We start from the raw sequence: 25,550 nt of genomic DNA on the forward strand, positions 1-25,550 counted from the left end.
TGGTGGCATCAAGGCCATCCACCCAGCAACTGCTGCTGCCCTGGCCGGGACGTCTACCCTTGACCTACAACTTTAGGTTGTGCACGCCATACGCAAGAAGAAGAAGACCAACATCCATGGCTACCAAAGTAGGCATCAAGTTACCTTCACACTGTTTGCTCATTTGTCTCACAGCTGTGTGCAAACTGCACTGTTTATTGATTTATTGCTCAGCATGTGGCCCAAATTTGATTGTGCCAAACATCAGTTAAAGCCATCATATATTATTAAAGCCAGTCTGCACTTCCCAAAAGGGAAATGCATTACACGTGATGGTGGGATTTGGTCAGCGTGGGCATATTAATGGCTCAATACAGGACGGAGGAGCTAGTATCATTTTCAACCACTGCGATGGTGGGTTTGGTTGCGAAGGTGCAAAGAAGATAAAATGTACTGTCTGCAAGGACCTAACAAACACTGCAAAGACAATGGGAGAAGATAGCTGTGGCAGCCCACAAAATGAGGAACAAGTCCATTAGAGTAATTACCACTCCCCTAATCTATTAGCAGAGTCTAAAATGCAAGGGAAGATATCATTACAATGCCACCAAGAAGTATTAAGTTGCGTAGCAGGGATCAAGTGTATCCCTAGAAGAGTCTCCATGACTGAAGGGCATAATTAAAAAGGAAATCAGGAGGGCAAAAAGGGGAGAGGAGATATTTCTGGCAGATAAAATTAAAGGGAATTAGAAGAGATTTTATGGACACTCAGGGAAAGTAGCTAACTAGACAGAGAATAGTGACCCTCAGAAACAAATTGGTCATCTGTGTGTGGAGTCCCAGGAGATGGCCGAGGTCCTCAATTAGAATTTCTCCTCTGTTTTTACTGTGGTGAAAAAGGTAAATCTAGGGCACTTGGTACAGTTAAAGAAGATGCCTTGAGGTCAGTCTGTATTACAGCCGAGGAGGGGCTAGACATCCTAAGGTGCGTGAAGATGGATAAATCTCCCAGGCCTGATCATGCCTGATATCTGAGGACATTGTGGGAAGCTAGAGAAGAAATTGGGCAGGAGCTTGAGTCAAGATATATGAATCATCATTAGATATGGGTGAAGTATCGGATGACTGGAGGATGGCTAATGACGTGCCTCTATTTACGAAGGGCTGCAGGGAAAAGTCTGAGAATTATAGACCAGTGAGCCTAACATCTGTGGTAGGTAAGTTACTGGAAAGGTTTATGAGGGACAAGATATATTGCATTTGGATAAACTATGAATCTTTGAAACACTTTGAGTTCTCTCAGTGTGCTTCCTGCTGTGCACTGTTAAGGTCTTTAATAAACCAAAGTGTTTCGATAGACTCACCACTGATCTACGAGCTGTTTTATTTTGTGTCTGTGCCTATCTGAGTAAAGCTAGATACAGGGTACAGGCATAGCACAAAATTCCCTTCTCCACTCTGGATGATACAGGATTACAGGATCAAGGTTGAGATGTAGACTGCAACAGAACAGCACAACAACACTCACTGAAACACCCTGAGAGTGGCTGTGCACTGGCAACAAACTGCTGTTGCAACATCAGATCTTTCTTTGGTTCAGAGGGAAATGAGGCAATGTGTGAAAAGGACACTGGGAGCAATGTCACGGTGGAAGCTGGGGTACATCTGGATCAAACAGCTCGGCGGAGGTGTTAGGTACCAGTGGATGACTTTCAAATATAAAATCTGTCACTTCTCTCAACCCAGACAACAAAAACTCTTCGGTCAGACCCTTATTTATTGACCATAGATCTGCCTTCCACACCATGACCCCAACAAAACCCATCTGAAAACTCCTCGACTGAGGAGTCAGCACTCTCCTCAGCAAATGGTACCTGGTCGTCCTGATCCACAGACCACAGTTGGTGAGGATGGGTGACAAAACAACATCCACCATAATTCTTAATATCCCTACAAGGATGTGTTCTCCTTTTGTATGCATGGTACACTCATGATTGTGCGGTCAAATTCTGCTCCAACTCCATTTCCAGGTTTGCAGATTGCAGTGGATCAGATCTCAAACAATGATAAATTGGAGTAGAGGAAGGAGATGGGGAAGTTAGTGATTTGGCGTCATGCTAACAACCTTTTCCTCAATGTTGGCAAGATGAAGGATCTAGTTATGCTGGAGTAACTCGGCGGGACAGGCAGCATCTCTGGAGAGAAGGAATGGTTGAAGGATCTAGTTATTGACGTCAGGAAGCGAGATGATGTACGTGCCCCCAGTCAGTAGCAATGGTGCTGAAGTGTAGATGGTTGTGAGCTTCAAGATCTTGGATATGAATATCACCAAGAATTCATAGCCGGAAAATCACATTGAAGCTACCACCAAGAAAGTGCATCCCGCCTCTACTTCCTATGATTCTAATTTGGCATGTCTCCAACGACTCTTACCAAATTCTACAGATGCATGTCAGAAAGCATTCTGTTGGGATGTATCATAGCTTGGTTTGGGAATAGCTCTGCTCAGGAACACAAGATAGTGCAGGGAGTTGTGGTTATACTGAGTCCATGACAAAGACAAGCCTCCCCAGACTAACCCCCCTTCCCCCCTACATTTAGATTTGTATATGGCTTGATTGTACTCATGTGTTCTATGATTTGACTGGATAGAATATAGACAAAGCTTTTCACTGTATTTTGGCACATGTGATAATAATAAACCAATAAACCAATCCCATTGAGATGTGGTTAAGTGTGAATTGAAAAAAATGAAAGGCACAGATTGTTGCAATTCAATGAACATTTGTGATCTAATTATACAGCATCTGATATTGTATTAATGGTATACATCTTCAACTACATTTTACACTCAATTTTAGTCACTCACCATTCTTCTTCCACACCAAGCTTGGTGGTGGAATACCACTGGATTCACAAACTAAGCTGATTAGGTTTCCTTCTATGACTGTCAACTTCGATAATTCATTTGATCCTTGAATATTGGGTGGAACTAAACAATAAAATATAAGTTGGTTAACATAATGTGTAGGAAAACAAAATGCTGGAGTAACTCAGCGTAAGTCAGGACAGGCAGCGTCTCTGGAGAGAAGGAATGGGTGCTGTTTCAGGTCAAGACCCTTCTTCAGTCTCCAGTCTGAAAATGGGTCTTGACCTGAAATGTCACCCATTCCTTCTCTCCAGAGATGCTTCCTGTCCCGCTGAGTTACTCCAGCATTTTGTGTCTACCAGTTGGTAAAAAAAATTTGGGAGCTGCATTAATGCAAATAGTTCAATCTGTAATTTAAATGCATGTATAATGAAATATTATACATTCAAACATTAAAACTAATTGTGCATAATTCTAGTCTGATATATGGATATAAAATACCTAGAAAGTGAAATTAATTGAAGAGCTTAACAGGTAATGACTTCAAATTTCATTATGAAATTCAGTCCATATTAAAGAAAGTAGTTTCAACTGATCCTTGTCAAAAGTGGTTGGCAAGTGATCTATGATTTTATTAGTCTGAACTGAGATGAACTCTAATTTTCAGGAGGCACTTGGCCAATTGTTTGCTGAACCACAGTGTCTTAACTTTTCTCATATGTTTAAGAACAATCACTTTGTGTAAAGCTATCCAAAAATAAGAACCAGATTGCTAAATGTCTTACTGCTTTTTTTTTTTAACCACTTTTTAATTCCCTGTGGTGAAGTTCACATGAGATTTGGTCAAAGTAGCAATGATGATTTGCAAATTAAGCATTGAGTAGCATTTAAATCCAGATATTTATCTGTTCATCCCAAAGGTGTCACCCATGCACCAATTTATTGTGTGAAAAAGACAGAAGAAATAAATTGACAATGAAACAGTTCGAAGTCTGTTCTGGACAAGGTTGTTGAGATATCAATACATATTCCCATCTGAATGACCTTTTATTCTTGGCCTAGAATGACAAATTTAGATTCAAGCTAAAGATGCCAGAAAACAGGAGCCTTTTTGCATTTTGGCACCATTTTCCAGATCAAGAATTCCTGAGTGAAAGATTGCCCAGCCAGATACAAGAGGAAAATTCCCAGTTACATTATCCCCACAATGTTCTTGAAATTTAACCTCAGAAGAGTAAGCCTGTACTTCACTCGTCTGATTTTTCCATTTCCCACGCTAATCATCCTTGTGACCTCCTGGAATACTAATATCAAGCTGTCAGCAATTTTTGTAGTGTAGAAGTACAGTCATTAAGAATTGGATTAAAAGCTTGCTAACCCATTTAATTTGGGACCCATAAATTAGACTGTCCCATCGGTCTGGATTTTACTTCCTCGTCTAAGATAAAATCAGAGTTTGAAAATGCAGGTCACTGAGCTCCAGACTCATATCGGCATTCTTCTGTGCAATAAAGTATTGGACGTTTGCAACTCCAATTTATTGCACTGTTGAGATGAAAGTGACATCTTCTGATGTCAAGGTAACACTGGACCAAGTGAGGTGCCATGGGCCACGCCTTTCTACCCACTTCCAGAAGCAGCATGTCTATTCCAGTCTCCACACTTTACTTGATGGGGGATCTCCTTTTGCTTAACCAGGCCCCTGTCATTCTCAGTTCGAGTGATCCGCATGATCTGGCAAGGGGTTTTCCGCAGCTTGTAGTTGCTCACAGGCCAAACCACAAGCATTCCTCTCATTCAATGGTTGCAGGCTTGGGAACGCGGCAAAAGAACCCTCCTCTGCAGACACTGGCTGAGAGAGTTTGATATTACAAAAACATTAGGCACAGGTACCGGCACTCCAACTGAATGGCAATCTGCACATTGACATTTACTTACAAGTTGGAATTATCTTCAGGATGTTCTTAGACAGATATGGGCAATGAGAAAACAGCTTACCCCAAATGTTTAAGTTGTAGTTTTTTTCTGTTTTACCAGCCACGTTTGTGGCTTCACATGTATAACGCCCTGTATCCAGAACTTGAGCAGCTTCAATCTACGAGAGAGGAAAGAAAATTACGTACAGTGCTTAGAATCTGTTATTTTTGCTTGTGATGTTGATATTTCTATTGAGGCACATTGATGCCACGTTACCTTGCAAGCTTCTTGGTTGCTTCACTGCTGGTGATGGTGCTGAACTCAGGAACATTTTTGGTTCATTCAGTATCAGTGCCTAAATTTACTAGAATCACTTCTCACCAATCAGATGATGGACGCCAAATGCAGTTCTAGTCATAGTATCATAGAGCACAGAAACAGGCCCTTCGGCCCAACTTGCCCATGTCGAACAAGCTGCCCATCTACACCAGTCCCACCTGCCTGCATTTGACCCATTTTCCTCTAAAGCCACTTGCCCACATACCTGTACAAATATCTTTAAATGTTGTTATATTATTTGTCTCAATTACATCCTCTGGCAGCTCGTGCCATATACCCACCACCCTCTGTGTGAAAGTGTTGCCCCGTGAAGTTCCTATTAAATCTTTTCCCTCTCACCTTAAACCCATGTCCTCTTGTTCTTGATTTCTCTATTCTGGGTAAAAGACTCTTTGCACTTACTCTGTCTATTCCCCTCATGATCTTATACACCTCTATAAGATCACCCATCATCCCTCAGCGCTCCAAGGAATAAAGTCCTAGCCTGCCCAACCTCTCCTTATAGCCCAGGCCCTCAGCTTCTGGCAATATCCTTGTAAATTTTCTCTGTACTCTTTCCAGCTTAAAAACATCTTTCCCTTTCCACAAAAATACAATCTATTCAATACTAAAAACCTAAAAATATCATGCAAAACTTAATAGACACAGTGTTGCTAAAGCAAATTAGCCCCCAGTTCCTTCAAAGTAACATTGGAAGCATTGAGATTTATTTACTGCAACTAGCTGATAGCAATAATTAATATTTAAAGTTACTGTTAATTTTCCGTGCAAACATTTGAAATACATAAATAAATATTATTACTAAAAATTTGACCCAACTTGTCAACTCATGAATTGGTGCCTGATTTCTAGAATAAGGAAACAGTTTTCAATCAATGGAAATGAAATTGCAACTGAGGGGATACAACCATAGTTTAATACAAGTTTTGGCATTTTGACTTAAAATGTTATCATCAATCCAGCTTCGCAGTAAAATCAAATCTATTACAAATCATAAATTACAAAGGAAAAGCGACAGATTCATAACCAAGTAGGTGACACTGTTGCAACATACCGTGAGGGTACTTCCATCATCAGAAACACTGAGACCTGGCTTCTTGAAGAGAGGCTTTCCATCCTTTAGCCAGCGCAGTATTGGAGGAGGGATTGCATTACTTTCACACGTGAGCACAACACCTTGGTTGATGGTGACTGAGACATTCTGCTCTTCTCCCATGATATTTGGAGGAACTGCGAGAAAAAAAATCATATTACTCTGAGGTGGATTTATACTCTTCCTATTTTCTTCAGTAATTAATCTGTAACATTGATGCATTAACATGGAATGCATTTACATCATGCTCACAAAAACAGGCATTCAAAAATCAGGTATAAAATTCATGTAAATTTCCAAAAGATCATAAGTTGATGTACCCTCTCCACATAGAGACTTAAAGAGCCAGATTAAAATAACAAACATATTTTATGCGTGGCCGTAGTATGAACAAGAAACTTTCTTTATTCAATACTAAAACATTTGTTAAACTGAGAGGAGAAGGAGTGACTGTCTTTTCATTTTCAGTGGGCAGTATTAACTCTACTATGAAATAGATTTGGATGGACTTTTAGCATTGAACGTCCGATGTTTAGGGCCTGGTCAGATGAGGTGGGATGGGGAGAGGGACAAAGGTTGATGAGCGAAGGAAAGATTCATACACCTTCTCTGCAACTGAAAGCTAACTAAATATTATAGATGTTGGTCAACCTACAAGGTGTTTCAAAAACCTGTTTTGGAACGTGCAGAAAGCAACTGGTCCAGATGGAGTCCGCGGCCGCATCCTCAGGACCTGGACAGCTGCAGACGAGCTGGCAGGAGTATTTACAGACATCTTCATCCTCTCCCTACTCTATTCTGAGGTTCCCACAGCTTTAAGAAGTGCATTATGATCCCAATGCCTCGGGTTAAGTCGCATGCCTCGATGACTACCATGCAGTGGCTCTGTCATCCACCATCATGAAGTGCATTGAAAGACTGGTCATGGTGGACATGAACTTCGGCCTCTCTGACAGCCTGAATCCACTGCAGTTTGCCTGTTACAACAGCTCCATGGCAGATACCATCCGGCATTACACTCATCCCTGGAACACCTGGATAATACATACAGCTACGTCAGACTCCTAGCTATTGACTAAAGCTCCGCCATCATAACCATAATACCAACCAAACACATCTCTAAACCTCTCGCCCTAGGTGTCAGCACCCCCTTCTGCAATTGGATCCTTGTCTGCCCAACCCATCTGATCAGTAAACATCCTCCATGATAATTTTTCAACAGTGGTGCACAGCCATAAGGGATGTGTTCACAGCCCCTTACTACATTCCCTAACCACTCTCGTCTGTGCAGCCAAATTCTGCTCTTACTGCCTTGACAAGCTTGCAGATAACAACACTATAGTGGGCAGGATCTCAAACAATGATAAGACAGGGTCCAAGATGGAGATAGAGAACTTAGTAACATGGTGTCAAAATAATAACCTTTCTGTGAATGTTTACAAGGTGAAGAGGTTAGTTATTGACTTCAGGTAACTATCAGGTGTACGTGTCCCCAGTCAGTATCAATGCCGGAGTGGAGTTTATTTACAGTGGAGATGGACAAGAGCTTCAATTTCCATGGCATAACTATCACCAAAAACTTGATCTGAACCAACGATATAGAAGCTATGGCCATGAAGACACAAGTACACCTTTATTTCAAGATGAAGGAAGTGCAGCATGTCTCCAATAACTCTTTTGAACCTCGACAGATGAACTGTAGAAAGCATCCTATCAGGATACACCACAACTTAATTTGCCAACAACTTAAGACCATAAGAAATTGCAGAGCGCTATGGATGCAGCCCAGTCCATCACACACACCAGCCTCCCCCCCCCCCCCCCCTGCCCCATCCCCTCCCCCCTGGTCATTCCCTCTCTGTCAGGCAGAATATACAGAAGCTTGCATTTATCACCAAATTCAGGAATAGCTGCTGCTCCGCTCCTCTCATGAGCTAAGGATCAGGTCTTTGTCTTCCAACCTTCCACATTTCAGCCTTTGCGCTTTCTTTTTTATCTGCATTTTCTCTGTAACTACAACGCTGTAAAACTGTAACACTATATTCTGCGCAAGATTTTTGCTCTCTGTACTTGTGTTGGCTGGCTCACTTTTACATATGTATAGTATCATTTGACTGGATACCACGTAAACAATTTTTTTGCCTTGTCAAAATATTATTGTGCACTTGACAATAATAAACCAATACCAATAGCAGGATTTGAATAGCAAAATCTCAATCCAAACTCTACAAATGAAAAATAAAACTGATACAGTCTATTTCCTTTAAATGTATTTAGTTTGAAACAATGAATTAAGAAAAAAACCCACATGTGAATGACTTCATGTTATAAAGTGCAGGATTAAATTTACAGTTCAGGTTAAAGGTTGGGTGATTGTACTGCTATTCATCTACAGATTGCAATAACAATGATAATTGTGGATTGGAGGGTAGCTAATGTTATCCCACTTTTCAAGAAAGGAGGGAGAGAGAAAACGGGAAATTATAGACCAGTTAGTCTGACATCAGTGGTGGGGAAGATGCTGGAGTCAATTATAAAAGACGAAATTGCGGAGCATTTGGATCGCAGTAACAGGATCGTTCCGAGTCAGCATGGATTTACGAAGGGGAAATCGTGCTTGACTAATCTACTGGAATTTTTTGAGGATGTAACTAGGAAAATTGACAGGGGAGAGCCGGTGGATGTGGTGTACCTCGGCTTTCAGAAAGCCTTCGACAAGGTCCCACATAGGAGATTGGTGGGCAAAATTAGAGCACATGGCATTGGAGGTAGGGTACTGACATGGATAGAAAGTTGGTTGACAGACAGAAAGCAAAGAGTGGGGATAAATGGGTCCCTTTCAAAATGGCAGGCAGTGACTAGTGGGGTACCGCAAGGCTCGATGTTGGGACCGCAGCTATTTACAATATACATCAATGACTTGGATGAAGGGATTAAAAGTACCATTAGCAAATTTGCCGATGATACAAAGCTAGGTGGCAGTGTGAACTGTGAGGAAGATGCTATGAGGTTGCAGGGTGACTTGGACAGGTTGTGTGAGTGGGCGGATGCATGGCAGATGCAGTTTAATGTAGATAAGTGTGAGGTTATCCACTTTGGTGGTAAGAATAGGAAGGCAGATTATTATCTGAATGGTGTCAAGTTAGGAAAAGGGGATGTACAACGTCATCTGGGTGTCCTAGTGCATCAGTCACTGAAAGGAAGCATGCAGGTACAGCAGGCGGTGAAGAAAGCCAATGGAATGTTGGCCTTCATAACACGAGGAGTTGAGAATAGGAGCAAAGAGGTCCTTCTGCAGTTGTATAGGGCCCTAGTGAGACCGCACCTGGAGTACTATGTGCAGTTTTGGTCTCCAAATTTGAGGAAGGATATTCTTGCTATTGAGGGCGTGCAGCGTAGGTTTACTAGGTTAATTCCCGGAATGGCGGGACTGTCATATGTTGAAAGACTGGAGCAACTAGGTTTGTATACACTGGAATTTAGAAGGATGAGAGGGGATCTTATCGAAACGTATAAAATTATTAAGGGGTTGGACATGTTAGAGGCAGGAAACATGTTCCCAATGTTGGGGGAGTCCAGAACCAGGGGCCACAGTTTAAGAATAAGGGGTAGGCCATTTAGAACAGAGATGAGGAAAAACTTTTTTAGTCAGAGAGTTGTGAATCTGTGGAATTCTCTGCCTCAGAGGGCAGTGGAGGCCAATTCTCTGAATACATTCAAGAGGGAGCTAGATAGAGCTCTTAAGGATAGCGGAGTCAGGGAGTATGGGGAGAAGGCAGGAACGGGGTACTGATTGAGAATGATCAGTCATGATCACATTGAATGGCGGTGCTGGCTCGAAGGGCCGAATGGCCTTCTCCTGCACCTATTTTCTATTGTCTATAATATGCCCAGAACTCACATTTGGGGCTGGATCATCTGACCCAGCGAAGCTGCCAATATGCAGTTTCTGGTCAATGACAGCCAGACCATGGAATTGGCCAAGTGATTATTAAGCTTCCGACCTGCTTGCCACTTGTGAATCTGATCCCTAACCTGGGTTAATTTTCTGTGCTGTTCATTGGCAGGCAGCCTCCATTTTCTGCTCCACTGAGACTTTTTTTAGAGACTTGGACCGCAGAGTGGTGAGAGGCTTTGGATTGAATGAGGCCCTGCAAAGGAATGAGCAAAGGAGATTTGGGATTGACTGGAAGGGGCATGGTAGTGAGTGAGTAGAGGGAGAAGGTGGTTTGAGCCCTTTGCAAAAAAATCTACTGAAAATTATTTACCTAATTTGATGTGCGTGAATTGTATTAAATCCTTGTAGGGCCAGCCATTTTCATGCTCTTTTAATTGTTGTTTTCACATTACACACACAAAACCTATTTGGGTCTCATGCAGAATATTTCAAAATGCTTTGGACTTTGACAACTGCCTGTAACATTATTTCATCCTTTCAGTTACGTGAAATGTGAAGTTACGTCTTCTAAGGTGTAGATCAAGTGATCATAAGTTTTTTTATTTTAGATCATTCTTTTTCCCACTAGAAATAATTCTGTGATCTGTAATTCTGAGTGAAGATATTGATTATTTTGAATAAAGACTTAAAGTGCAAATTGAATGATGGAAATCGTTCAATAATTTGTTCATGTCTGGTCACTATGTACAACGGGAAGACCTTTGATATTCTGGTGATTTTTAATGCTAATTAGTATTAATTAACATTACTGAATCCCACTCACTTTTGTTTCAGGAGCAGATTTTTATATTTTATATGCAAGCTGATGAAGAGGATTTTGGGGTGAGACATTAATGCTGACATCATCAATATGTTTACGGACTCACAGACACATAGAAAAGCAGCACAGAGTTCACCGTGAGCTCAGGTTGCTGAACTCAGCTGAGAATTTATCTGTCTCATGATGCTTAGCAGTAAGTGTTATAGGACAGTCATCGGCAAACATATAGGTCAGACGATTCGATCGTTGTTATGTGGTTTAGAGTTAAATTTTGTGTGGTAATGCTCCAGTGAAGTCCTTGTTCTATTTTACCCTGTTCAAGGCACCATATATATGAGAGGTGTCGTTAAAAACATACTCATGGAGGTTACTCATCTGCTTCAGCCCCATTTTGAAGACACTCAAACTCTGCTACACTCAGGGCCGTCTTAACGCATGGGCCTGATGGGAACTTGCCCAGGGCCCCACGAGCATAGGGGCCCCATGCTGATCTGTGTATGTTAAGTGACTTGCAATAAATAAATACTACTTTAAAAATGTAGGTTCAATAAGTGCTTTTTTCGCAACATTTTCGGTCCCTAAGTGCTTCTCACAGCGATCTGTTTCGCAACAATTAGCTCCCTAAGTGCTTTGCTTTTCCATCCCTAAGTGCTTCTCACAGCGATCTGTAAGTGCTTTTCGCAACAATGTAGCACCCCAAGTCCATCGCTAAGTGCTTTTCGGTAAGTGCTTTCCACCGGCACGACAGGGGGGGGGGCTGGTAGGGAAAGGGGGGTGGGGGAGAGTAACGGTAGGGGCCCCAGTACACTGCTTTGCCCGGGGGCCCATAATGCTGTAAAAACGGCCCTGGCTACACTTCAGCACATTTTACTATTTTCACATTGCACTCTCCACTTTCCAATTTAGTTTTCCCTTGAAAGCTACCTCTGACCAATCTTTAGCCCTAATATCTCCTTATTTGCATTGGTGTCAGAGTTTATTTGATAGCCTTCCATGAAATGCCTTTTGTTATTTCACTAATTTAAAAGGTGCTGCAGAAATACACGTTGTTGCACTAATCATACTTAGGATAATTCTTTTCTCTGAGTCTTTCTGTGAAGTAGATGATACACACATTTTTGTATTTTGCTTTATCCTAATCACTTTCTTTTCCGTTTTTATTTCCTTGTCGTTACTCAACAGCTCCTTCAAACCACATTGCTGTGCTGCAGATTCCTCCGCAGCCAATCTCAGTGATGGTCTGTGCAGAACCAGCTGCATTAACTGAATTCCTCTCCTTCTTGTATGTGTGTTTCCCTTTCCAGCAGGGCTTAATCATTGTGCCACATGCTTCACTCAAACATCGGCAAAACCAACTGTAGACTCGGCGACCGTTTCGATGAACACTTATAATCGGTCCGTCCAGGCCTATGGGATCTTCTGGTTGCTAACCATTTCAATTCGTCTTCCCATTCCCACACTGACCTCTCTGTCCTGGGCCTCCTCCATTGCCAGAGTGAGACCACACCCAAATTGGAGGAACAGCACCTCATATTTCGCTTGGGTAGCTTACGACCCAGCGATATGAACACTGAATTCTCTAATTTTAAGTAACTTCTATTTATACTCCCCTTTCCTCAACCCTAGTCATTTTACCAGTTCCACAGTTCTCCACGTTGTTTTCCTCTTGAGATCACACCTTCCCTCGCCAACAGTGGGCTTACCACTGGAGGTCATTTGTGGCTGACCGTTATCTTTTCTCGCCTCCAGCTCCACCACCCATCCTTTTTCTACAGCTATACCGCCTGACCCGCTAAATTACTCCAGCTCCTTGTGTCTATCTTTGTTATAGATCAGCATCTGCAATCCCTTCCTCTAATGGCTAATCAAGGCACTGTATTTCTTGATCGTAAAAGCTCAGCCACTGCAATAACAACTTAAATTGTCAATTGTTAAAATATAATATGTCGTGGCATGAATGTCCCCATCAATAATCTAGTGTACTGCACCAGAACAAATGCCTCATAGTGTGCAATAAATGGAATCTTGTAAAACAGTAACACAACTGCAAATGAATTTGCAAAAAAAGGTTCCAGCTTTTGGGAAGAATATACTTCCTAAAGTAAATTTATGGCTTTATGCACACTGCCAGAAACTAAATTGGAACAACAAAGCATTAGGAGGCTCAGGGGATTGCAGCATTCGGGATTTGCGAGCTGAAAAGACGACTATTGGCTTGGAGTTCTAACAGCTGGCAAGATATACTGTGTTGGCCATGTGAATCAATACTGAAATGGCACAAGCTCTTCTAAATATTATTCAGGAGAGCAGTACAAGCATTATCTGGTTGCGTGGAATGTGTTTGCCAGATATTCCACTGCAGCAGTGCTTGACTATAATAACATTATTGGGTTTTTTCAAAAGCCGTTCCTAATTACAATATCAAATCCCTATTAGCCCGAGTTTCATTAGTAATACCAATCATCTTAACTCCTGTGATTTCCAGAAACCGAAGATTAGATCAGAGAAAAGCCAACATTTTACACTTATGTCAGGGATCTGGGCAGGTAAATGTGAAATAGTTTTAACAAAGCACATGCTGTACCCTAAAAAGATTAAAACAAACACAATGATTTCATTTTCATAATTACCTTTCATAATTGTGATTGAGAACAGAGTACCGTGTGGTAGAAGCATATTTTACAATGAAATAATTTGTTATTAATGCATCAGGTTGGTTTCCATTTCAAATGAAAATGTATATGTTTTATTATTTAATTGATACAAAGGTGAATCTACGTAATGTGTACCCCATGTCAGAGGATGTCCATTAAGGTGGATACGTCTGATAACTCTGAGAAGTATCATCTTTTCATTTCATTATTAGCTACTGGTTTTCTAAAGCCTCAGACTAGCTTTTGTGAACTAACATTAACAATTTAATTGTGAAAATATGTCTTAAAGTTCTACAGTTCACAAAACTTACAAGTTTGTCAGCTTTATGCATTCCACACTGATGTCTAACGGACGAGATGTCAGATTGATCAAAGATAAATTATTTAAGCACACCAGGTATATTAATTTGCTCATTCAATTCTACTGTACTATTTCTGAAACCGTAAGTCTATAGAATGCAAATAGTTTGATGCAATATGGTGCTCTTTGGGTTAATTTGAAACTACATAAGGTCATTGTGTAAAATAAAAGTATGCATTTACTTTCTATTTTGTTTAAAATCAGTAATAATGTAATTTATTAATAAAATGGTTTCTGTTTAAAACATAGCATATATGACTATCTCCGATTGCTGCCAGTGAAAGCTAGACCAGGTTCAAACACTTTCTGTGCAGCATTGACTCGTGCTGGGAGCAGCTGAGGTAATCTCCATTCAACTTAGGTCGAGAAGATCTCAAATGAATTTGCTTGCTCACTTTGAATTTACACCTGCTTTGATGCAGTGTAAGTACTTTCAGGTGTTACCAGTTAAACAGATGTTTTACTTTATTGTTTGCTACTGAATTGTAATTTCCTCATGCCATTTAAAACAGCTAACAGACTTTCCTTTCAGTTTCCAAAGGTGTGATATTTAGCATCCTTAAAACAGCCCAAACCATTTGCACAAGTGTATGCAACTGTAAGTTCATGTAAATTTGCAACTATAGTGTGTATCTAATGGCAGGGCAAATACTTGTAACTGGAACTTTTCATCACTCCTTTCAGCCTTCTCAAAACAAACCCTACAAAGCTGTGCAATATGAGAAAGAAGGCCTCTCAGTCAATTACCTGAACCAACAATACTCTATTGAAATGAGATGTAAAGACATTTGAAGAATATAACTTTTAATTGACAATAAACCATAGAGGACTCCATCCTTCAATTTCTGTATTCAAGCATAGAACTTTAAAAAAGGAAGTAAAGAATGTCACGATTACCATTATTTCCGTTTTTATAAGACAACATTATGCCTCCATGCCATAGAGGCAACTTTGCAGGGCTTGTGTCCTCTCTATAAGAACTGGGTGTAATGCAGCAAAATATACTCTTGCCCATGTCTGATCATACTTCTTGAAGATTATTTTATCCGTACAAGATCTTTCTAATCATATTCTTATATGATTTGAACACATCATATTTTAAATAGAAAGTCTAATTATTTAGAAAGGATGCCTCATACTTTCATTGTAGAAGAGGGACAGTTTGAACAAAGGAATATCTCTGATGAGAATGCAAAATAGTCTTAATAATGCAGATGGATAATCTTGCAACACAACTAACCAGTTCAGACTCCGCAATAAAAATTGAGTTTCCTGAAATTGTTGAATCTGAAATTGAAGCCTGAATGGTCTTCCATGCCCACATGAAGTGTGAGCTCTTCCTCAAACTTATGACAATAGACAATAGGTGCAGGAGTAGGCCATTCGGCCCTTCGAGCCAGCACCGCCATTCAATGTGATCATGGCTGATCATTCACAATCAGTACCCCGTTCCTGCCTTCTCCCCATACCCCCTGACTCCGCTATCCTTAAGAGCTCTATCTAGCTCTCTATTGAATGCATTCAGAGAATTGGCCTCCACTGCCTTCTGAGGCAGAGAATTCCACAGATTCACAACTCTTTGACTGAAAAAGTTTTTCTTCATCTCCGTTCTAAATGGCCTACCCCTTATTCTTAAACTGTAGCCCCTGGTTCTGGACTCCCCCAACATTGGGAACATGTTTCCTGCCTCTAGCGTGTTCAATCCCTTAATAATCTTATATGTTTCAATAAGGTCCCCACTCATCCTTCTAAATTCCAGTGTATGCAAGCCCAGTCGCTCTAGTCTTTCAACATACGACAGTCCCGCCATTCCGGGAATTAACCTAGTGAACCTACGCTGGGCTTACGTTGGTCCTAACCCATGATTTGCCCTAGGTTTTTCTTACCTGTGACCTCCTTTCCACCACACCTGCGAGAGCCTTCAGAAAATTCTCATCTTTTTTTCTCACCTCTTCCCCTGCCAGTCAGGGCAAGGGTAGTGTTCCCCTGGTCCTTACATTCTACCCCACCAGCTTCTGCATTCAATCGTTACATTGGATTCCGTAAAAGATGAGGGAACTTTCAGGGGGCTTCAAAGAATAAAATAACTCCATACCCAGATTCCTTGAGTGATATCTTATACAAATAGTTCATCTACTGCACGGCAGTGACAGAACAATAGCTAAATATTTATCCTTCTGTTTTGTTCATTTGGAATGTACAGCAATGTTCAATTCTGGCTTCATGGGGCCAGGGTGAGGGTAGTTCTGCTGCTTCGCTGGTTTAACCAATTCTTCAAATGTTTTGTCTCCTAGTTGAGCCAGAGTCAACAAGATTTTCATCAACTTCTGCAGCTTACCAATTATAACCGAGACCAAACTGAACGCTTTCCCTTCTGGAATGTCATTTGCAGCCAAAATATACTACTTTACCACTGATAAAATAAGCACCATGAATAATAATAACTAAATAGATTGCAAACTGATTTTTTTTTTCCAGTGAGATCCATGTGCACATGGATCACGAATGACATGAACTACTCAATTGCATGGAAAATTAATGCTTTCCAGCTGTAGCCATGTAAAGTGCTTACATGAAAAAAATCTGAGGCAGTTTAGTTGTACCTCTTTACGTTTATGTCAAGCAGTCAGGGAATACCATGCAAAAAGCATTTAGGAGCAGGTGGAAGTTTGTAATAATGTTACCATAAACTCTGAGATCAATGTCCCTCTGTTGTTCTCCTGCAGCATTCACGGCTACACACACGTACTTGCCAGTGTCGCTGATCTGAGCACTGGTGATAGCAAGCACTCGGCCCTCAGACAAAACCTGCAAGGTAAAAGATAAAGGCAAAAGACTTTGTACAGAAGTGTCGCACAACTTATCATTATGTATTAACTTGCTTGTATCTGAAATGTACTCCTTACACAAGAACATAACAGAATCAGAAGTAAGCTATTGGCCCTCCTGCCTGCCCCACCATTCAATCAGGTAAATGATGATCTTGTATTTCAGCACCATCTTCTTGTATAACTCCATGTTCCCCAAATCCCTCAATATTCCAAAACCTATGCAGCTGTCTTAAATATAATTAGCAAAGAGCCACCATACATTTCTATTATTTATGTTTTAAATTTAAAGGACAGGGACAAGCAAGCATTTTCTCTTGGTGAATGATCTTAACATTAAGTAGTCCAACTAAATGCCAATGTTTAGGGAAAAAAACTGTAGATGCTGGTTAAAATCGAAGGTAGACACAAAATGCTGGAGTAACTCAGAGGGTCAGGCAGCATCTCGGGAGAGAAGGAATGGGTTACGTTGCGGGTCGAGACCGTTCTTCAGACTGACGTTTCGGGTCGACACCCTTCTTCAGTCAGAAGAAGGGTCTCGACCTGAAACGTCATCCATTCCTTCTCTCCCGAGATGCTACCTGACCCTCTGAATTACTCCAGCATTTTGTGTCTACCCTATATGCCAATGTTAATAGCAGGCTTATTTTCACGCTTCATTGTAACGATTTTAAATGTCCGCCCAAATTGCTCACAGAGTTATGGTGCATCCACAGCATTTCCCCGATAGATTTAGTGGAAGCTCCATTGGGTCTCATTAGAATTCAGTCAGCAAACCATCCATGACTAATAGAAAAATCATTGAACTGGTATGAAGTGGGCGGTGTGTAGTTTTGTACCACACTCTAATCTCTAGTTCTTTACATCACTGAAGCAGTCCTGCTTCGTGCCGCTTTAGAGAGAGATCTATATTAAATCATGCTGTAGGCAGCATGTGCTCAACAATTCCAAAACAGGAAAAACAAGTAACTGAGAAAACAGTCAGCATTTCAGTCAGCAGCCAGCTCACAAATAGTGTGTCAAGCATGCTAACCATGAGTCCCAACAGTCCAAATAGCCACCCTCTGCTGGTGAATGCAATCAATTAGATTTGTGGTGGAAATGTGCTTTTGCTCTTGCTGATGGTGTATTGATCATATGTGGGCCACATTTCACCATAGATTACATGCCAGTCTGTTACCTTCGAGACCTGTTGTCTAACCTAATCTGGATGTAACCAAATAATCCAACACAAACTGTGCAGAAATATATATTTTTTAAATGATGCTCAATACACATACTTACATCTCCGAAAGATTGTAATTCTTTGACCTTCAATTGCAGCATTATGGAGTTTGAGATGTAAAAAATGAAGGGGCTCATATCATAAAATGTTTCACACAGGAGATAATGTCATGATACACTAACAACAATAACCGTGGGAAGAAGAATACTTTTTACGCAAATAGTACCACCATCTGTGTTGTGTAGACTTCAGTTAGCAACAGTTTTCATGCCAGGGGCAGAAGGTTGAATGTTGAGATGCCACACCAACTTTTGAAGACATCAATCTAGGCTGAAGTAATGGTGCAAGACTATCAGATGGTTATTCTGCTGAGTTTCTCCTGCAGCTTTTTTTCTACCTATGTCAGACGGTTACATTGAATGGCAACTTTGAGCAATGTTGTTGGGACATTGAAATGGGACCCTGTCTATCTAGTTAGCAAAGATCTTGTGAAGTATTTTTGATATAAAGCAAGCAACCCTATCAGCATTCTGGCTATGGCAGATAGTTTCATTGATCACATTTGAAGGATCTTGCTTTCTGCATTGAGGTCGACGTGTAAGCTGCTTCTTTCTGAACAAAATTGATAATGAAATTGACTTGTCATTAATATCTCCATGTAATTTTGGGGCATTAAACCATACCTGAACTGCATTGGAAAAGCTGGAGACGGGGCTGCCATCTTTCAGCCAGGTCAGGTTTGGCTTTGGGATTCCACTAGCCTCACACTCCAATCTAGCAGCATTATTGACCACCACCGTCACCATGTCACTGCTGCCAGAGACTGTTGGAGGAACTGCAGAGGGAAATGATCAACGTGAGAACACATTGGGTGCAGCATGGTCAAACAAAGATGTTTGTTTCATATCAACTATAACATGTGCTTGGTTGTCCACATTGCAATATCATTTGATACAAGTCATCATCTCCAACATACTGTGTATGATCTCCATACTGCCCAGCTGTTCTGCTGAGAGAAAAAACTGGAGTATTCCAGGTGAATGATTTTACGCCAGAAAAATGTTCCTATTTTGAGAGTTTCGGCCAGAAACGTTAACTGCTTAACTTGCCGTACATACTTGTGGATTTACTGAGTACTTCCAGCTTTCCAATATTTTTGGTGTCATTGTCAACATTTGTTATGCAATGATTTAATTTCCATTTGAATTACTCAGTTGGACAAATTCAAAAAATGACACACTGGAGTCTAGTTTTTAGCACAGTACAATGTTTAATTTGCTGTTTATCATGCAGATTAGCCCTTATGTTTGTCATCATTGGACTCCAAATGCCTAATTCTCTGTGACAGAGTAATGTACATAATTGGGACTGCAGGCCATTTTATATCTCTCCAAATTTTCATTTTCACTTTCTCCAAAATCAGAACAATCATTTGCACGTAACACAAAATGTAAGCATTTTGAAGTGAAACACTCTGTTTTATCATCTGGTCATTTCAGATACACCCTCAAGACCAAAGAATTTCAGCAACAGCAAAAACAAGTGTGAGAGAAGCATGTAAATTGGCCCAGCTGAAGTAATCAAACACAGTTTTGCATTTTAATGGCATCACTAATATTAAATTATATACAGTATGTTCCAGTAGATTCATAATTCATAGAGATGATTTAAGCTGTTATGTCGTCTGCTAATGTGATCAGTAGCATCACTTTTTGTCCAACATGAGAAAGTACACAGTGCACTTAGCGCTCCCAGATTATGACTTCAGATTCAGCATATTTCTTGTCAATTGTACTTTTTTTAGGAACATATCTTTGCCCATATTCGAGCAGTCAGCAATGGTAACAATGTTCACATTGATTAAATAATAAACTTTCACTTTGATTTTCAAATTGCTGCATTTTCCTTTCATTTTTGCACTAATCTAATTTGGCATACACGTGATTGATGATCTCCAGAACATTGATAGCTGCTTTTCACAACCAATTCAATCATGTGAATTTTAGCCTCATATCAAAACTGTCATCCTTGTCACAGATAACTGATAGGCTCCATTAGCTGAAGTTCTTTAACATAGTTTGGAAGCCATTTCCAGAGATATGTTTTGCTGTGCATGTGAAAATACCATTTATTTGTTTTTAATAACATATTCAATTTGCTCAGGTGCTAAACTACATTTGATTAAGTGCCAAAAGAACAGAGTTGGAAGAAATTCTTCAACACATCTAACAAATCTTTTGCATGAGATTTGGTTTCTGATTCCAAATATGTAACTCGCTAAAATCGCGAGGATCGAATTGACTCTGTAATCTCTCTGTCTCATATTTTGCCTTGTGTGCTGAAGTGTCTTACATATTTGAGTCATCGAGCTTTATAGCATGGAATCTTGCCTTTAGGTCCATGTTGTCCACACCAACCAAGTTGCCTAGTTTTATTTGCCCGTATTTACCCATATCCCTCTCAATACTTCCAATCCATGTACCTGTCCAAATGTCTTTTAAAAATCGTAATTTTGTCTTCTGGTAGATCATTCAAGATATGGCCATTCCTCTGTGTGAAAAGATTCTAGTTTTAGAATTCTTGGCTCTGGGGAAAAAATATCTGTGAGCATTCACTTTATCTATGTCTATGTCCCTTATAATTTTGTATACTTCAATAAGGTCACCCCTCAGCCTCCGATGTTACAATGTCCCATCATATCCAGCTTCTCTCATATAATTCAAGCACGCAAGTCCAGGTAACATTCTGGTGATTTTTTTCTACAGCCTTTCTAATTTAATGATATCCTTCCTATACCTAGGTGACCAGACTTGCACACTGTACCACAACTGTAAATCCATTTCCTTTGCTAAGATTACTTTCTTAAGACTTCATTTTGAGCAAATATAATTTTACTTTCAAGCTCATGTTGCCAATTGGCTTTGTTCTGAGAAACATCTCCACCTATTCTATGAAAGGACTGAAGGGTTCACACACCATATAAAAAATGCTAGTCTTCCCAACATGACCGACTGGGTCCAACATGGCATCTTGCACTATTCCTGCTTCAACCGTGACAGGGATCATTATCTTTTATTTCTCCTGTGTCCAAATGCTGTCACTTCAAGTCAGCAATTTGAAGCTGCTGTCAATAGTTTTCAGACTTACCATCTTGCTACAGGTGTACAGTCACGTAACATATTCAATGGTCTATTTACTTCTGGCTGCCCAATGTTTTCCCATTCTGTTCGCTTGCCAGTGTGGATCATGTGCAACATGGGCCCCAAGTTCATAACGAAGTAACATGCGGAGTAATACTCGACAAACATTGTGTGTTAGAGCATATGTGCTTGAGGCTCTTCTCATCTCTGAATATTTCCTGATCAAATATGTCAGGCAGGGACATCACACTTAATTACAATCTAGGTTCCAGTCCTATCAATAATTAGTTGGTGTCTAGCTATTGTGTTTAAATTTGATGCTAAATGTATAAATCACAGGCAAACCAAAACCAAGCACATGTACAGAGGATAATATTCATTGCACTGTTTGACAGGCTGAAAAAGTAACATTGGACTTTAAGCCTTTTCTTTTAAAATCCACTTTGGTTCCTCCTTCATTAACCGGTCGGTGCTCCATATTATTTAATTGGTGACAATACTTAAATAATTTATAAAAGTGTTAAATCTTTAAATGCTTCATTAACTGCATTAGAGTTGATTAAATTTTTTTTTTTAAACAATTACAAAAACAAAAAGAACTGACGTAAAAAGTCTGAAGAAGGGTCTTGACCCGAAAAGTCACCCATTCCTTCTCTCCAGAGATGCTGCCTGTCCCGTTGAGTTACTCCAGCATTTTGTGTCTATCTTCAGCATATTGTTATATGTGTAAGAATTTCCATTGAGTTTCAATGATCTTAAATCAAGATACTGGATTTATACTGAATAAATAAATGCCCATGCAGCTTTGCTTACCATAAATGTCTACCTTGTAGGATATCTCAGCAGTTCCTGCCACATTGGTGACTGTACACTTGTACACACCCATGTCTGTTACCTGGGCATTGGTAATCAGAAGAACTTGACCCCGGTCCAATGTGGAAGCTCCAAATCTTGTGTTGATGGGCCGGTTGTCTTTGAACCATATTATAGCTGATAGGCAGAAAATAAAATTAAAATGCTTCAAATAAGAAGTGTTTTACAGCAATTGAATTATCAGAGCAAATATAGGATATTCTTTCCAAAGACACACAGAAAATTTTGTTCCTGTTTTACTACATTGTCACAACAGTTCACAAGTTTCATATCTCTGTGCATATTGTACAAAGATTTCAATTAACATCTGTAATTTACAATTTTCTGTGGTTGGAGTAAACTACTTTTTGATTGATTTATTGATAGATGATGCATAGAAATAGACCCTTTGGTTCAACGAGTCCATGCCGACCATCGATCACACTAGCTACATGTTAACCCACATCCTACACACTAGAGGTAATTTACAGAGGTCAATTTACCTACAAACTAGCACACTTTTGGGAAGTGGGAGGAAATCAGAGCGTCCAGAAGAAATCCACTTGGGGTAGTCCAATTCATTGACAGTTTATACCATTTATTTATTTGATCGAGAGGCTCTCGAGTTGCTCAATTCTCTCCAATATTAAAATGTTTCCACCTTGATCTTAAATCTATGAGACTTATGCCTCTTAATGAATCTGTGGAATTCATTACCACAGAAGGGTGTGGAGGCCAAATCAATGGATATGTTTAAGGCAGAGATAGATCGATTTTTGATGAGTACAGGTGTCAGGGGTTTTGGGGAGGGCAGGAAAATGGGTTTGAGAGGGAGAGACCAGCCATGATTGAATGGTGGAGTAGACTTGATGGGCCAAATGGCCCAATTCTGCTCCTATCACTAATGAACTTAAGAACTGAATGGAGTACATTAGACTGTGGAACAGCATCCCCCTCCCTATCAGATCTGCCCCCTCCATCGGCTCTTTTAAGTCCAGGCTCAAAACATACTTCCATTCTTTAGGGTTTTGAAGCCTTCTGATGGGGCTGATTTTTGTTTTGTGCTGCTTCCTTTGAACTGTTTTTATTTGTGCCTGTGTGCGGTGATGTCTGTTTCTTATTGTGTTTTCAGTACCTGCTCTGATGTACAGCACTTTGGTCAACGTGGGTTGTTTTTAAATGTGCTTTTATAAATAAATTTGACTTGACTTGATTAATTTGGAGGATGGACCCTATATCGACTCCTTGTGTGTGAGCTGTTAGTTAATGGAATTTTAAGACTTTTAAGGGGTGATTGTGTCTGACCTTGGTCAGATCTTTAACTTGCACGTACCATTGATGTGTTTTTCTTTGTGAGTGCACATACCATGTGGTTGCAGAGAGCAAACAGGTCAAACCGCCATTTTTATTACCTGTCCCACATTCAGCTTAGCTCCAGTTCTGCGATGTACCATGACCAATACCACAACACAGATTATGGCTGTACCAGAAAACATTTTGTGAACCAGGAATTTACAAAGAAAGACAAACTTCAAAACCAAATTGTATTTCATTCTGAATGCCTACCCTTAGAACCCTTAAAACATTTCCCCAAATCACAAATATTTACATGAAGGCTTCTGGTAAAATTCAAAGACAATTTGAAACTGTATTCCATTCATTCCATTGATCAAGCAAATAAGGAGTAACAGCTGTAATTCAATCCTTCTGCAGATTATAGGAGTTTGCCATCCCACCTGGTATTGGGTTTCCTGCTGCTTTACACTTCAGTTCTATTGGATTTCCAACAATCACAGTCTTGTTCAGAGTGAGGCCTCCATCTTCAATGGTCGGAGGTTCTGCAAAGAGAAGCAAAATAGTTTTTCTCATTGGTAGGAAAATGTATCGCTATAAGGAGTGGCTGAAGTGGCTGGGGCAGTGGAGGGTTAATGCAAACTTGACAGAGGAGGGAATACTTTATTAGGGGTTGAAGAGGAAATAATTTGAGGAAGACAACGCTGTGGTAGGCTATAAACAGCAACCTGGACCATTTGGCTGAATGCTGAATATTTCCATGTAAGATTATATTTTTTCTAGTGTTTATTCCATAAAAAAATATTTTGCATCTATTTTCTTTTGAGCACAACTCTGCAAGAGGGATCTGGTTGGTTCCTTTTCTCAGCTCTTTTCATGGAGCTATAAAATGTTTTTCTCCCATAAATATCTATTCAAATTCCAAATCACGATTGCTTTTGCTAGACAGCCGTCTGTCCGTCCATCACTCTGTCTATATCTTCTGAGTCTTTGACTATCCTCCACACTGTTTATCACACATCAAAGTTTTGTGTCATCTGCAAATTGTGATATGATGCTTGCACACCAATATACATGAATGCCACGGTCCATATATCAATCATTAAGGAATGTCATGTTAAGTTTTTTCAATAATCTTTCATCTGAATAGTATTCACAAAGCTATTGATCTTTGTGAAGAACGAACTTAAGACCACGATTCCACAGTTTACAAGGTAAAGAATTCCAAAGTTGGTGGATGTTCTCACAAACACACCAGAAAACATTGCCCCTCCTTACCTTTAAAAGCATTATATAATGATCTGAATTGAATACTTCTCACAAATGTCGAGTATTTAAAAACTGTGAATTCTGCCGAAATTGATGCAACATTTGTCCTCTGTTAAATGTACTAACTGCTCAGTTTGCTAGAATTGGTGACAATAATGCAGGCAGACTTCCAGCGCGTCCGGTTCCTTGTCCAAGCTGTCTACGATGCCCTACCAAGCCCAGCAAACCTCCACGTCTGGGGCAAGAGCGTGACACCTTCCTGCCCACTTTGCACTGGAAGGGGATCATTAGAACATCCCCTCAGCAGCTGCCCAAAGTCCCTTGGGGAAGGTCGCTATCAGTGGCGCCATTATCAGGTGCTCAAGATGGTTGCTGAGAGCATAGCCACTGCCATCAGTAGCAGCAAACACCACCACGCCCCAAAGAAACCAATCACTTTTGTCAAAGTTGGAGAGAAGCCTCGACCACAACCAAAAACAAGGGTGGGCCTCCTCTACAGGGCCACTGACTGGCAGCTGCACGTCGATCTAGGCAAACAGCTGAAATTTCCGCAGCACATCACAGCAACATCACTCTGGCCAGACATGATCATCACCTCCGAAGTGACAAAACAGCTGATCATTGAGCGTATGGAAGAAGCAAATGAGAGGAAACGCGCAAAGTACCAGGAGCTGGTGGAGATGTGCCGGGACAGAGGCTGGAAGACAGGCTATGAACCCATAGAGGTGGGCTGTAGAGGCTTTGCAGGATGCTCACTCTGCAAAGTCCTCAACCAATTGGGCATTACGGGGCTGGCAAAGAAAAGGGCCATTCAATCCACAAGCGAAGCGGCAGAGATAGCCACTAGATGGCTTTGGATTAAGAGGGTTGATCCGTGGGCGGTTGCTGCTGGGACGCAAGTCGGGGCCTGATCAACCCCGGCTGGGTCGTCTGGGCGAGGGTGTCTGATGTTGTGAGACCCGAAACACCCGATGACCCCAGGTCACATCACTGAGGATGCGTCCCAGTGCATC

General features: G+C 40.6%; 1 protein-coding gene across 1 annotated transcript in view; it reads right to left on the reverse strand.

Annotated features, from left to right (window-relative positions):
• hmcn1 (hemicentin 1) overlaps positions 1–25,550 on the reverse strand; it is a 365,295-nt gene that overhangs the window by 146,202 nt on the left and 193,543 nt on the right. The window contains exons 37-43 of the mRNA XM_078407604.1: positions 23,712–23,813; positions 21,937–22,113; positions 18,667–18,818; positions 16,615–16,738; positions 6,159–6,334; positions 4,847–4,943; positions 2,849–2,971 (exon numbers count right to left, since the gene is read on the reverse strand). Coding sequence (XP_078263730.1) covers positions 2,849–2,971; positions 4,847–4,943; positions 6,159–6,334; positions 16,615–16,738; positions 18,667–18,818; positions 21,937–22,113; positions 23,712–23,813 — 951 coding nt within the window. The remainder of the gene's footprint in view (positions 1–2,848; positions 2,972–4,846; positions 4,944–6,158; positions 6,335–16,614; positions 16,739–18,666; positions 18,819–21,936; positions 22,114–23,711; positions 23,814–25,550) is intronic.

Source organism: Rhinoraja longicauda, chromosome 11, assembly GCF_053455715.1.
Source record: "Rhinoraja longicauda isolate Sanriku21f chromosome 11, sRhiLon1.1, whole genome shotgun sequence".
NCBI lineage: Eukaryota > Metazoa > Chordata > Chondrichthyes > Rajiformes > Arhynchobatidae > Rhinoraja > Rhinoraja longicauda.